This window comes from Cotesia typhae, unplaced genomic scaffold (assembly GCF_013202065.1).
Source record: "Cotesia typhae breed Kobodo isofemale line unplaced genomic scaffold, CoteBio_Ctyphae contig_4, whole genome shotgun sequence".
Lineage (NCBI taxonomy): Eukaryota > Metazoa > Arthropoda > Insecta > Hymenoptera > Braconidae > Cotesia > Cotesia typhae.
The window spans coordinates 9282687-9296965 of record NW_027423748.1 but is presented as its reverse complement, the minus strand read 5'-3'; the positions used below and the strand labels follow the sequence as shown (position 1 = coordinate 9296965).

Genomic DNA, 14279 nt, shown 5'->3' with positions numbered 1-14279 from the left:
AAGTTCATAGTGAGTCACAAGTTTATTAAATGATAATAATAACAACAACATTAATAATGATGATAGAAAATTGAGTCTCTGGTCATAAAAATGTACATGATATCACCAGAGAGGAGTTTTCCTAACAGCTGTTCAGTGCCAGTACAAAACAAATAGTGACAGTTGACTTGTCATAACAGAGGAGCTACATCGAATCTTATTATATTTTAGTGATTGTTTAAAAACAATAACCAAAAATGACTATTTTTAAATAATAGTTATTTAATTTAAAAATTGAACCTAAAAATATCTGTAAAATTATATATATGTATATTTTTTTTTTTTACTAGCATGTAATATAACGCAACTTTGAGGTTAAAAAGTAAGAACCCAGTGGAAAAATATTAAATATATATATATATATATATTTGTAAATATTTATAAATTGTATATATAAAAAATGGATAATCAAAATACAAACTCAGTTGAACATGATTACACGGAAATAGTTCAAAGGCTGTCAAGAAAGCAGAAATGGGCATATGGAGTTGGACACGTCCTCAACGATGTGTGTGCATCTATGTGGTTCACCTACTTGATAGTGTTTTTTCATTTTGTCCTGGGATTCGATCCTATTCTATCAGGAGTAGTTTTACTAATTGGCCAAATTGCGGATGCAGTTTCTACGCCGTTTATTGGACTACAGTCAGATAAAAATGACGACTTCTGGTTGTGTAGATATGGCCGAAGAAAAACTTGGCATTTGATAGGTATTTTTTTTTTGGCACTGAAGTTAGCAGACGTCTAAAAATTTTTGATTTTTTTTATTAATTAAATTACATTTAATTAATTTTATAAATTAAATTACAACTAAAAAGATATTTATAAAAAACTGCACTTAGAGTTTTTTCAAGTTTTTTACATGTGACATTTTTTTTAAAAATTGTTTAATTGAAATTTTTTCAATAAAACATTTTAAAATGTCGGCTAACTTCATTTTCACTTTTTTTTTGTATTTAATTATTTTTACCCTAATTAATAGAATAATTTTAATTTTAGGAACAATATGTGTGGTGTTCAGTTTTCCATTTATTTTTTCACGCTGTATAAATTGTTACCAGGCTGATCAGTGGGCACAAATAGTATATTACTCATCTTTTATCATAATTTTCCAGTTTGGCTGGGCAGCTGTACAAATTTCACATTTATCAATGATTCCCGATTTGACACCCACTGAACACGAAAGAACAGAGCTCACAGCAATTAGGTAATACGGAATAAATAATGAGGGAACAAATTATTCAATTACTCCATTGTATTCATTGCGATTATTAGTTAGTATTCATTTTATTATTATACTTCGGCAAAAAAATATTTGAATTCTTATTTTCATATTCAAGAGATAATTTTATGATAGCTTCAATTAATAAGTCATTTTAATTGCTGATTATTATCTGTATTGTTAAGAGAAGAACAGTCAACAGAATAAGAAAAATTTTATATCCAGGATAGTCATATGATAAAATCATTTTTTTTTAGTGAAATTCAGTTTCATTGCAAAGGTTTTATAATTCATTTATTTATTTTTTTTTTTACAGATATACATTTACTGTTTTTTCAAACGTTTTTGTCTACGGAATAACTTGGGCAGTATTACATATTACCAGTGATGACTTAAATAATCAAATTGGTCCAAAAGATGTCTATAAATTCCAACATATTGTTCTAATTGGAATGGCTGTTGGTATTATAGCTTCAATTACTTTCCATTCAGTAATCCAAGAAACTCCTCATGATTCTACTGGTAATAAAATTTTCTAAAAAATTTTTATTTACTTTATAGATCAAAATATAAAAAATAATAAAAATAAATTTATTAAAGGTCCAATAAGGAGAAATCTAAGACCTGCTTCATCGTTTTTAAGAGACATTAAATTTTATCAAGTTGCTGTCGTGTATATGACCACAAGACTTTTTGTAAATATATCACAAATTTACGTACCTCTGTACTTACATGATACTTTAAAAATGCCAGCGACGTCTTTGGCAATAATACCCTTGATAATGTACCTCAGTAGTTTTAAAGTGTCTCTGATAATTGAAAAAATTAACACTAAGTTTGGTCGAAAGAATTCATATGCTCTGGGAGTATTGATGGGCATCTGTGCTTGTGTGTGGATATGGTTTGGTCAAGGACCAAATTTTGTTAGATTGTATATTTATCCTGTCTCTTTACTTCTAGGTAAATTAATTTAATTAAATTAATTTTAATTTTATTTTATTTTATCAAAAATTTATCTTCAGGTTCAAGCGGCTCTATTATGTTGGTGACGAGTCTTGGAGTGACTGCGGATTTAATTGGACCAAACACTGAAAGTGGAGCCTTTGTTTATGGTGCTATGAGTTTTACTGACAAACTCAGTAATGGATGCGTTGTTATGGCAATTCAATACACGTAAGCTAGCTATATTTAATAGCTGATTTAATTTTTTTTATTTTTATAACAAATAAAATATATGATAAAAAAATTTTTTTTTTTTTTTTTTTTAGAATACATAAAATTAATACGCCCAATTATTATCGAGACGTATTAAGTTTAGTCTGTGGTGGATCTGCGATTATAGGACTTTTAATGTTGTTGTCTATTAAGTCTATAAGAAGTCAAATTGACGGTAAAATTTTTTTTATAATTTTTTAAATTATAAAAGTGTCCTTGTTGATATTTAAAATTAATTTAATAGAATTTAATTATTATTTGAATCAACAAGGACATTAATTTTGAGCTGATAGATATTATTCTCGATTTAATATTTCTTCAGATGGAAGACACTATCGGAATCTTCAATCAGAAGATACATTTGAACCCAGTCAAGCTGACTCGTGAGTCATTGTTGATAATACATAATAATATGTATAAAAATTGTACTTATTGATTTTTAGGTAAATTATTTTATTGAATTAATTGGTATTATTTATAAGATCAAATGAAAATTAATATATTTAAATTTATAAATATTAATTATATTATTACAAAATTAGATTATATAGTAAAATAATGCTGTGAGGTCAGTTTTGATAAAATAAATTTTTTGACGTCTTTTAGAAGTACGAAAAATATTATTTTTCAATTTTTAACATAAGTATCAAGTATTTTTAATTAGTTTTATACAATTTATAATTATATCTAAGCTCAGATATTTTATTGACACAAGATTTATTTTTTTTAAATTTATTTAATAATTATTATTCACTCAAAAAAAAAAAAATTTTTTAAGCATAAAAATTTTTTTTTATATTATATTAAAAAATTTTTTTTTTAATTTTATTATAATTATAAAAAAAAATTTAATTATTTAATGATAGTAGGAAGTAATTTTGTCTTCTTAATTCACTAAGACATTTGAAGCGTATTTTTAATCACAACTTTTAATGAAAAAATTTTATTTAAAAAAAAAAATTGTAAATAAAAAATTAAATGCCGACTCAGTAAAAAAATCATACAGAATAAGATAAAGCATAAAAATTTAATAGCTGAAGTATGATAATAGCGTGATAGCGACGGTGCCTGTCTCTCCTGAGTACGGATGACTTTGCGCACGCTATCCTCAACTGGTGCCAGTCTCTGGTTTCGTCCTGTTGAGCAAAAGTTCAATTTACTTAGCTTACAAGCCCTCCCAAGTAGTGCTGGAAGATTTTACATCGCTCGTATGCTCTACTGTTCCATCATAATCGATTGGACTATAACCAGCGAGCTTATATCTAAAGCTCTCCTCACCGGGGATGCCATTATGAGAACGGAATGCTACCAGCCAACAGCTATTCTCGTCGATGTCGGGCAGGTCTACCCTCCTCAGTCGTCCAAAGTCCTGGAAGTTATTTGTTGAGACCAAAGTTACCTCCAAGGTCTGCCTACAACAAGCCCAAGAGCAACTGTAGTTTCACACACATCGAAAATGCTCCCTTTGGAAGACCTAAACGTTTCAAACTCAAGTAAGCTCTATTATCAATCAATAATTATAAATAGATATTTTTTTTTTTTTAATTGAATATTAATTTAATTTAATTTCTTTTTTTTAGGAAATTGAATTCATTTCAAAAAATGGATACCATGAAGAAAAAAATTCCTGATTATACTGAAACTGCTTATAGAGAAGCAGTATCACGATTAAAATATTTATTAGCGGAATCTTATACTCCAAGAGGATCTGGGTAAGTTTTTAATCAATTTTTAAATTATATTAAATGATGAATTTTGTTAAATTGCGCTGTTCTTTCTTAACTATTGACGTTTTTAAAAATATAAGCTCATCCTGATGTTATACTCATCAAGAGCTTTCATTTGAATACCCACATGCATTTTTTATATATTTTTCATATATACATATATACATATATAAATATATAAAATATATGAAAAATTAATGTGGGTACTCAAATGAAAAGTCTCGATGAGTGTAACGTCGGGATGAGTTTATATCTTTAAAAATGTCAATAGTTCTCAAGATACAAGGTCAGTTCTTAATTATTTATCTATAAATTATAATTAAATAAATATCAATTAATTTCAGTAAAATACGAGAAAAAAATATCTTCCGAAGAAGTAATTCAAAACTTCACGACTCAGCAGACGATACCGATGACCAAAGTGTCGTAAGTGAGTGTTCAAAAGGATTTCCGGTAAATTTATCATCGAGAACAAACACAGCGTTGATATCCGACAAGCGTCTGCCAATGACTTCGATTCTCAGCGGTGAAAATTCACAAATGACACCGAAAGAAATGTCGACGTTTATAATGCGCCAGGAAGAATACATCGAGCAGCTGGAGTCTGAGTCTCAGTACTGCAAAGAAGAACTAAAAAATTTACTCGGTAAAATTCGAGAAGTCGTTGCAGAAAATGAAGCTCTGCATGATAAAAATAAAACAGTACTGCTAAAATCATTTTTGAATGAGTATGACAATTCTGAAGAAAACAGCGCGAATAAGCCAGCGCTGGAGTTAGATCATGGACAGTCTAGTCCTGGAAAGAAGATGAAATTACACCAGATGATTGAGGGCCCGAGCATAATGTATGAGTCAAGAATCAGCGAGCTGGAAGCTCAGTTGACTCAGGCGAGGATCGAGCTCAAGAAGGCTCAAGAAGAAAGCCAGCTGGGTGTTAAAAAATTTGCCGATGCTCCAGATGTCAGTCCGGAGACTGTTCAACAGTTGGATCTGGTGATGAGAGAGAAACGCGAACTGTCTGGGAAGCTTGATGAAACCCTGAGAAGCTTGCAGGTCGCTCGGGATCGGGAAGCTGATGCTCTGCAAAAAGCCAAGCGGGCTATGGACTCTGTTCAGCAGACTGAGTTCGAGAAAGCCCAGGCTGAGTCGGAAGTTCGTCGGCTAAAGGACGAACTCGAGAGACAGCGTGATAAGATACGAGAAGCTACCCAAGAAACTACTCGGCGACTTGCTGATGAACGGCATCAGGTCGAGAGACGCTATGGCCAGCAGGTTGAACAACTCTCTGCTGATGTTGCAACACATTGGGATGCTGCTTCTAAATCCCAGCTGGAGATTGAGAAACAACGCAGGGAAATTTTGGATCTTAAAAGAGAGTTGAATCAGAAACAAGCTATTATTGATGATCTGAAGAAAGATTTGCATAATAAAATTTGTAAGTTTTTGTTTTAAATAAAAATTTATTTTAAGAAAAAATTAATTAAAAAAAAATATTAATTATCAACAAAAATTGATTTTTTAATTTTAAATAAAATTTAATTTAAAAACAATAATTTTAATTAAAATTTTAAATACTTACATTTGTTATTATTTTTCAGCAAATTTACAAAGTGATTTAAATCAAATGGCTGCTGAAAAAGATGCAGTAGAGCAAGAAGTCGCAACTGCTAAGCTAGCTCTTGAAAGAAGTGAAAGACATGCTAAGCAGGAACAAAGTCGTTGGCAAGGTGAAATCAACTCGTACAAGCAACGCTTAGAACGTGCCGATGCTGATATTGTCCATTGTCGGCGAGAAAATTTACGGCTTTCAGAGCAAATAGCTTCCCTGGAAAAAGAAGTATTGCTTTAAATAATTTTATTTCTTGGAATTATTAATAAGAGTAAAAAATTTATATTTTTTAGCTTAATATGGTGAAGATTATACGCACGGACAGCCAGACACCAGCAGCAACCCCTAGGCTAGAAAACGAGAATGATTTGACATCAATGATCATGGACATGGAGACTAAACATGGTGAGATATTACCAAGTTACCTGTGTTGGGTATATTGTCCGTTTATGATTATAAATTATAAATTTTTGTATTTTGGTCATTATTTTTTAAAATTCAAGACTAGAATTAGTTGACGAAAATTTGTGTGGGAAATCGGCACTATGCCTAGCATGGGTAGAAAGAAGAAATATTAGTCAGTTTATTTTTAAAAATTGACTAATATTTGTGGAATTATTATATAACATAAAAATTCTCTAGCTGCCACGGTGGCTGGTCTTGAAGACGCTCTCAAAAATCAGGCAATGCTCGTCAGCCAACTGTCTGCAGAATGCCGATCTCTCACACAGCGTTTGGATGCTAACAATCTTATACACAAGTATTTTTATATTATAATTTTAAAAACAAATAACATTATTAACGCGAGGGCACTTACTCAACAAACAGGACTATTTTTTTTTTTTTTTTTTTTTATTTTTAAATATTGCTTGGAAATTAAAATAGAAAAATTGCATAGACTGTTCTGTGTTGACAGAGGTATCAGGTGACCTGGAACATGGACCATTAAACTTAATAACTTCACCTTCAAAAAAGAAACGTACTGTCAAGGTTGATTTGAAACTCAAAATAAATCCAAAAAAGAAGTCTGTTGTTATCAAGTCTTAGACCTCTATCAACACAGTAATAGTTTTTATTATTATTAATAATATCAATTATTATCATTACTTTTTTTTAAATATAAAAATAAAATTGCAATAGCTTAAAAAAAAAATATTTTAAAAATAAATTTATAAATTATATCTCTTCAGGGAAGAAATTGTCAACTTACAAGAAAAAATAGACCATTTAACAAATAAAATGAAAGACTCATTAGAAAATCAAAAAGGTATAGCTTAAAATAATTATTTATTAAAATTAATTAAATAACTAATATAATTAATATTTCTTCCCAGGAAATTTATCTGAAGCTCCATCAGAGTCCCAAAAAAATTCAGTAGATCCCAACGAATACAGCCATGAAACTTATCAACAAAATTACAATCTAGAAACGAAAACTCCCGACCTTGAAGCCACCCAGTATGATTCACAAGACAACCAAAATTATCCTGAGTACACAACAAACGATCCTAATTACACTGGGGAGTACGCAGCTGAAGACTATCAGTATGAACAGCAGTACGACCCGTCACTTTATCCTGAAGCTAACCAGGAGCAGAGTAATCAAGATCAGTATGAAAATTACTCAGCTGCCAACTATGAAAACCAGCAACAACCGCTTGAACAAAATGAAGCTATTTCTTAATAACCGTAGATAATTTATAAAAATATGAAAATTAAGTTAGCCGACATTTAAAAATTTTTAGAATTTTTTTTTATTGAAAAAATTATTACAAAAAAATTTCATTTATAAAAAACTGTAAATGCAATTTATAAAAAATATTCCTTTGTTTTAATTTAATTATTGAAAAAAAATCCAAAAATTAAAATCATACTGAAGTTAGCGGTCAGCTGTTAATTAAAAAAATTTTTTTAATAAATTAATTACATTAAAATTTTCAAATGTGAAACTTTTTAATTAATTTTTTTATTTAATAATTTAATTGCTATAAAATTCTAAAAAAAAAAAATTTTAAATTAAAAAACGTCAGCTAAATTTAGTATAATTATAAAAATTTTTAATTAATTGCAATTACTTATTTAAATATGTAGACGCTTAATTATTAACTGAGCGTAAATGTAGAAAATTAAAATATAAATTATGAATAATTAAACTTATTATCTTCCCGCGTTGATTTAAATTTGCCGATCATTCTCGGAATAGTCCGAGGTTAGACCTAGCGTGATCTTATTTTGCTTTATATTTTTTTTTTGTCCACATATTTATGCGCAAGTTGTTTTGAGAGCACCACGCGAAACTCGAGTTAATAAGTTATAATTTTATGTAAAGCAAAAAAAACATGTATAGAAGTTAAAAAAGATAAGACAGTCGATATCACAGGTTATTGTGTAACCACATAAAATAAAGACTGCATTTAACAGAGTATCTCATAGAATTAAATATTAATATTGTTATTTATAATTGCAGTTTATTTTGTGCTTAAGTTCTTAATTTAAAGCAGGTTAATCATGTCGGCTTTTCTAACGCGAAAACTTGCCAGTTCGGTTGGCTCTTTTGCTAAATATTCACAAGCTGGACTATTGTCTGTTCGACATTTAAATTTATTGGAGTACCAGTCAAAAGAATTGTTAAAAGACAGTGGAGTTTCAGTACAAAATTTTACTATTGTTGACGACTTGCAAAAAACTGACAGTGCACTTGATAAATTTCGTAAGTTGATTTTTTAATTCATTAATTATTTTATTTTTTATTATATTAAATAGCAGTCACATGGCCATTTTTTAATTTTATTCATTAAAATTAATTTAGTACATATTTAATGAAAATTAACTTAGCAGATAGTTAATAATTTTAAGAATTTTTGTAACAAATAAATTATGGCAAAAAAAATTGACTTTTAGAAATTTTTAAAAACTACAAATGTAATTTTTTAAAAATAATTTTTTGGAGCAAATTTATTTGATAAAAAAAATTAAAAAATTGTCAAGTGACTCCTAACTTTAATGTCATGATATTATTATGTATTTTTTTTTTTTTATTTTTAGATGCCAGCGAGTATGTTATTAAATCCCAAGTTTTAGCTGGTGGACGAGGTAAAGGATGGTTTGACAATGGATTCAAAGGTGGTGTCCATTTGACTAAAGAGTAAGTATCTTCCCTATAAAATAATTAAAATAATTTTATTGAATAAAAAATGATACTGAAGTTAACAGACATTGAAATTTATTTAATAAGTTTATAGCAATTAAATAATTATAAAATAAAATTAATGAAAAAATTCCACAAGTGAAAATTTAAAAAAAAATCTTAAAGAATTAAAAAAATTGACAGCTAATTTCAGTATCATAATATAAAAACTATAAATTTTTATTTTATACGACTAGATAAAATATAATTTATTGGTTTTCTTGATTACAGCCGAAAAGAGGTCAAAGAGATTGTCAAAAAAATGCTGGGTCACAAATTAATAACAAAACAAACGACAAAAGACGGGATTCTTGTACAAAAAGTAATGATAGCCGAATCCGTAGATATTAAAAGAGAAACATATCTCTGTATTTTGATGGACAGGTCACATAATGGACCAGTCCTTATCGCTTCACCCGCTGGTGGTGTCGACATCGAAGCAGTGGCTGAGAAGACTCCCGAGGCAGTCAAAACGATTCCACTGAATATTTATTACGGAATTGACGATAAAATAGCCAAAGAAGTCGCCGAATTTTTAGGGTTCACTGAAGAAACTATCAAGCAGAAGGCAATCTTTGAATTGAAAAATTTGTGGAAGTTGTTTGTAGATATTGATGCGCTTCAGATTGAAATAAATCCTTTTGTTGAGACTGAAGACCAGCAGGTTGTTGCAGTAGATGCTAAGATTGCGTTTGATGACAATGCACAGTTCAGACAAAAAGATATCTTCGCTCTGGAGGACCTCAGTGAAAAGGATCCCAGGGAAATTGATGCTTCAAGGCATAATTTGAACTATGTTAGCATGGACGGGAATATTGGGTGTCTAGGTAATTTATTTTTTATTTATAATAATCCACCTAAAAAATTATTAATAAATTTTTTTTCCGATTTTCAGTCAATGGTGCGGGCTTAGCGATGGCGACAATGGACATTATTAAAATGAACGGCGGAGAGCCAGCGAATTTTTTGGATGTTGGTGGAGGTGTCACGGAAGAACAAGTCTTCCATGCGTTCCGAATTGTTGCAGAAGGTATTTTACATTGAGAAAAAAAATTTATTTAAAAAAAAATTAGCAATTAGCAACAAGAAAATTACTGTGAGAAAAATTTTTATTTCTTCAGCTGAGAAGAAATTCAAAAATTCAAAATAAATTTTTTTACTGTATATTAAAAGGGTTTGTCACAATTATTAACAATAATTTTTTCAATTTATTGTTATTAATAAATCATTATACTAAATTTTCAGCATTTAAATAGAAGAAATTTATTATAATTTTTTTTTTTACAGATCCAAAAGCTAAGGCAATATTTGTAAACATATTTGGAGGCATTGTCAACTGTGCGATCATAGCTAAAGGATTAGTGACAGGCGCTAAGCAACTGAAAATCAACAAGCCGGTAGTAGTTAGATTACAAGGAACAAATATGATGGAAGCTAGAAAAATACTCCAAGAGTACGGAGCGCCTTTTACGATGAACAACGAACTGGACGAAGCAGCTAGAAATGTTGTTGCGACGATACGTGTATAGTAACTAGCAAAAGGCTTATGAAAAAAATATGTCTTCTTTATCTGTGTCAAAATCTCAAAGAATCAAAAGTCAAATTTGTGGGAATAGGAGTAAAAGCTGATTCTGTGTGAGGTAGGCAATAAGTAGCGTACTCCCTATTATTTCATAGGCTACTATACTGTTAATATTAAGATATATGTTTTTTTAAAAGGCTAATTGTTGTTACTTAAATATAGCGACTTATATACATGTTAATTGACTGTTGAAATAATATAAGGTATATTAATATTTTATTCTAAAAATATATTTCTACAAAATTAAATTTTTGTTATTGAAAAATTAAGTGTTTTATATGATAAATAATTGCACTTGTGTTATCTGAATTTTTTGGGTTAATTAATAGATAAAAAAGTAATATTTAAAAATTTAGATGTAAGTTGATTGATAATGTCAGATACAATCAAGTTCTCCGAAATGTGATTAAAGATAAACAAATATTTTTTGAAATACAATTTATAACTTAAAAGTACAATACAAATATAATGATATAAATTTTTATCGTAAAATTTGAATGTATAAATTTATCACAGCTAGGTATTTAAAGCTTAGTAAACTAGTTTGTGATAAATAGCTCGGGGATAATCTTTTCAGGTATGAGATACACTGTACCCTCGGGCTTTTCAAAACCTATTTCTTTATGAATGGAAATATTTTTTTAATGACTCACAAGTAACGGAGAAAAAATATTTTCTTAGATAAAAAAAAATCTCAAAAATGATTTTTTATTTTAAAATGTTAATAAGTTTTGTATAAAATAAAAATAAGGACTGTAGTCGCTTATTTTTATTTTACCAAATATGGTAAAGTTTCAAGCGAAACTCGGCCGATTAAAAGAGTTTTTAAAGTCAACATGATGTTGCTCTCAATGTATCAATATATTTATAGGCGTATCAATGTGTTAAATGTTTAATACAAGTTACTTTATTAGAAGACTATAGCCATATACGGCTCGCCATTTAAAAATCTTGAAAGGTAAAATGATTTCGTAATTTACAAACCATAATAACACAAGTGTGGTGAATAAGTCCATGGACCAGGTCATGTACTGTTTCACTTTGACCTGAAAAAATTACTAAAATTCATAATACATAACTACTAATTTTACTTTATTAAATAATGAATTTTGTTAAATTGCACTGTAATTTTTTAACTATTGAAGTTTTTAAAAATATAAGCTCATCCCGATGTTACACTCATCAAGAGCTTTCATTTGAATACCCACATGCATTTTTCATATATTTTTGATATATACATATATATAATATATATAAATATATAAAATATATGAAAAATTAATGTGGGTACTCAAATGAAAGGTCTCGATGAGTGTAACATCGGGATGAGCTTAAATCTTTAAAAATCTCAATAGTTGACAAGATACAATGTAATTTTTGATATCATCTCAATAATATAGATTATAATTATAATAATAGTTTACAATGATTGTTTGTTGGTAGCTGGTACTCTAATTTAGTAACTTAGTAATACAAGAGAAGAAATTTCCCAACATTTATTTATAAGCAGCGTTGTTCTAAAAATTAATATGATTATTATTTTTTAGAGTGAAGAGATGAATAATGAATGCACGTTGTATTGTAACATTGGCTCCTTCTTCATCTTGATATTAAATGTTGAGTGAATTTGCGTGTGGTAGAGAAGAAACGTCGTCTGTGTATATATAGCTCACTTTTTTCCCCTCCTATCCAATATCAATGTTTCGGGGTAAAATAGTGGAGTGCGGGGGGTGTTACAGAAGCTTTAACGTGAGCTACCAAGTACTATTCTTGGAGAACCTAACTCAGACCTGCTTTTACCTTCGCTAAGAAGACGCATGTTAAACGGATTTTAAAACCGACCACGCCGTCATTTCTTGAGAGGTTTTTTACTTTAAAGAAGTCTACTTCAAGTATTAAGTGCCATTATCTTTTATCTTAAAGCAACACTTATTAAACGCAGTGATTGGTAGTGAATTACTCATTTGCTGATGAGAAGAAATCAAACGGGCTGTTTGTGAATTATTGTTTTTATTTTATTTCAACTTTTTGTTATTTTGTTAAAAAGGTAATTTTGTTTAATTTTTTCATTTTTAAGTGTGATGAAAATTTTAGTGTTAAAAATTATTAATTATTTTTTTTTAAGATAAATTTATGCATATAAATATATAAATATATTAAATGTCTCAATGTATGACTAACAAGAGATATTTATGTGATTTTTTTTTGCGTTCTTGCATTACGATATGTTTATTTTTGTGATTTGTCTGCTGGCAAATTTACTTTTTTCAATTACGCTCGTGTTAAAGTTTGTGATTTTATATTTGTGATTTGTTGACGTTTTTACTTCACTCATAAAAATTAATTTCCCTTTTTTTTATTTAATTTTTTAAAAAACTCCAATTAATTAAAGTGAAATTTTTTTTTTACTAAATTATTTTTTACCAATAAATTTATTAGTGATTATTTTTATCTGACCTCTATGGAATATCTTATTTAATATTTTAATAAAAAAAAAAATAAAAAAAATTTACTAATATTTAAAACTAAACTTTAAAGCTTATATATTAAAATTTTTATGATTTTTTTTCGCGTTATTTAAAAACTCTAATTGATAAGAAAAATTTATTTACTAAATTTTGGTATGAAACCGATGAAAACAACTGTCAAAATATTTACAAGCTACATACTGATAAATTACTCAATAAAAAAATACAAAAAAGAGTGACAAATAAAGTAAACAACTGATAAAATTTAACTTATTGGTAATTTCAGAATTAAATTATTAAAAAAAATTAAATAAAAATGTTTCACATGTGAAAATTTTTAGAAGCATTTTTTCATTGTAATTAATTTGTTAAAAAATTTTTTTAAATTGACAGCTGACCGCTAACTTCAGTATTATGATTTTTTAATTATGAACATGAAGTTAGCCTACATTTCAAAATTTTTAGAAATTTTTTTTTTTTTAATTTCACTTAAACAATTAAAAAAAAAATTTCACATGTAAAAAATTTGATAAACTACAAGTGCAATTTTTTAGTTATAATTTAATTAATAAAAAAGAGTCAAAAATTTTTAGACGTCTGCTAACTTCAGTGTCATTTAAAATTTTTTAACAAACATGTTTTCCGAAAACTTGTCTTTAAAAAATTCCATTTTTGAATTTAAAAATTTCTCCATATCAATTTTTTATAATTTATTTATTAAAAAAATTGGTTAAGTACCTGCTTAATTAATTTTCATAAAATCTGCTTATTTTACAATAATTAAATAATACAAATAAAAAAAAAAATTCCCCTAAATATCCAAGTCGCTCTAAAAAGTGAGAATCTATTTTTTAAAAATAAAATTCCATAAAAATATTTATTTATCTTAATTTTTTTCTTTTCAGCTCCCGGCTCTTAGCATCAGCAGAGCAGTTAGCTCAATATCTTCTATATAAAACTTAAATGCTTTGGATCAACTTCTGAAAACCCGTATTTACAAAAAATATTCGTTAATAATCAACAAAAACGTTGCGCGCGCATAGCTGAATTTTATAAGCTTACGCGCACGCACAGCAAAACGCCGGTCCGAGTTGTCAGCAAAAAAAAAAGGTAATCCTCTGGGAATTCTACAGCAAAAAGCACAAAATAAAATAATAAAAACAATCTAGACTAAAGAATACCTTGGATGAGGAATACCTTCTGAGTCTCGTGACTCATACTGACCCACAG

At 28.3% G+C, this 14279-nt stretch overlaps 3 protein-coding genes across 5 annotated transcripts; all 3 read left to right on the top strand.

The window, feature by feature from the left end:
- Nucleotides 1-127: 127 nt before the first annotated feature.
- LOC141527428 (major facilitator superfamily domain-containing protein 12) lies at nt 128-3098 on the top strand. Of its 2 annotated transcripts, XM_074242915.1 has the most exons (8): nt 129-361; nt 489-749; nt 1039-1246; nt 1578-1783; nt 1862-2221; nt 2284-2434; nt 2530-2651; nt 2799-3097. In XM_074242915.1, the coding sequence occupies exons 2-8, from the start codon at nt 560-562 to the stop codon at nt 2861-2863; spliced, it is 1302 nt and encodes a 433-aa protein (XP_074099016.1). In that variant the 5' UTR covers nt 129-361; nt 489-559; the 3' UTR covers nt 2864-3097. The 2 variants fall into 2 exon arrangements, with proteins under 2 accessions (XP_074099015.1, XP_074099016.1); XM_074242914.1 differs by having other exon boundaries at nt 128-749; nt 2799-3098.
- A 398-nt stretch (nt 3099-3496) lies between these two features.
- On the top strand, nt 3497-8237 carry LOC141527427 (serologically defined colon cancer antigen 8 homolog). Of its 2 annotated transcripts, none has more exons than XR_012479196.1 (8): nt 3497-3969; nt 4057-4188; nt 4548-5638; nt 5802-6040; nt 6106-6217; nt 6729-6874; nt 7003-7079; nt 7147-7210. XR_012479196.1 is itself a non-coding variant. In XM_074242913.1 (8 exons), the coding sequence occupies exons 1-8, from the start codon at nt 3779-3781 to the stop codon at nt 7494-7496; spliced, it is 2310 nt and encodes a 769-aa protein (XP_074099014.1). In that variant the 5' UTR covers nt 3522-3778; the 3' UTR covers nt 7497-8237. The 2 variants fall into 2 exon arrangements, 1 of the variants encoding a protein (XP_074099014.1); XM_074242913.1 differs by lacking the exon at nt 6729-6874 and adding an exon at nt 6455-6572 and having other exon boundaries at nt 3522-3969; nt 7147-8237.
- Nucleotides 8100-14247, top strand: LOC141527429 (succinate--CoA ligase [GDP-forming] subunit beta, mitochondrial). Its single transcript, XM_074242916.1, has 7 exons — nt 8100-8192; nt 8280-8522; nt 8858-8957; nt 9231-9826; nt 9895-10029; nt 10287-12628; nt 13955-14247. The coding sequence occupies exons 2-6, from the start codon at nt 8321-8323 to the stop codon at nt 10526-10528; spliced, it is 1275 nt and encodes a 424-aa protein (XP_074099017.1). The 5' UTR covers nt 8100-8192; nt 8280-8320; the 3' UTR covers nt 10529-12628; nt 13955-14247.
- Nucleotides 14248-14279: the final 32 nt, after the last annotated feature.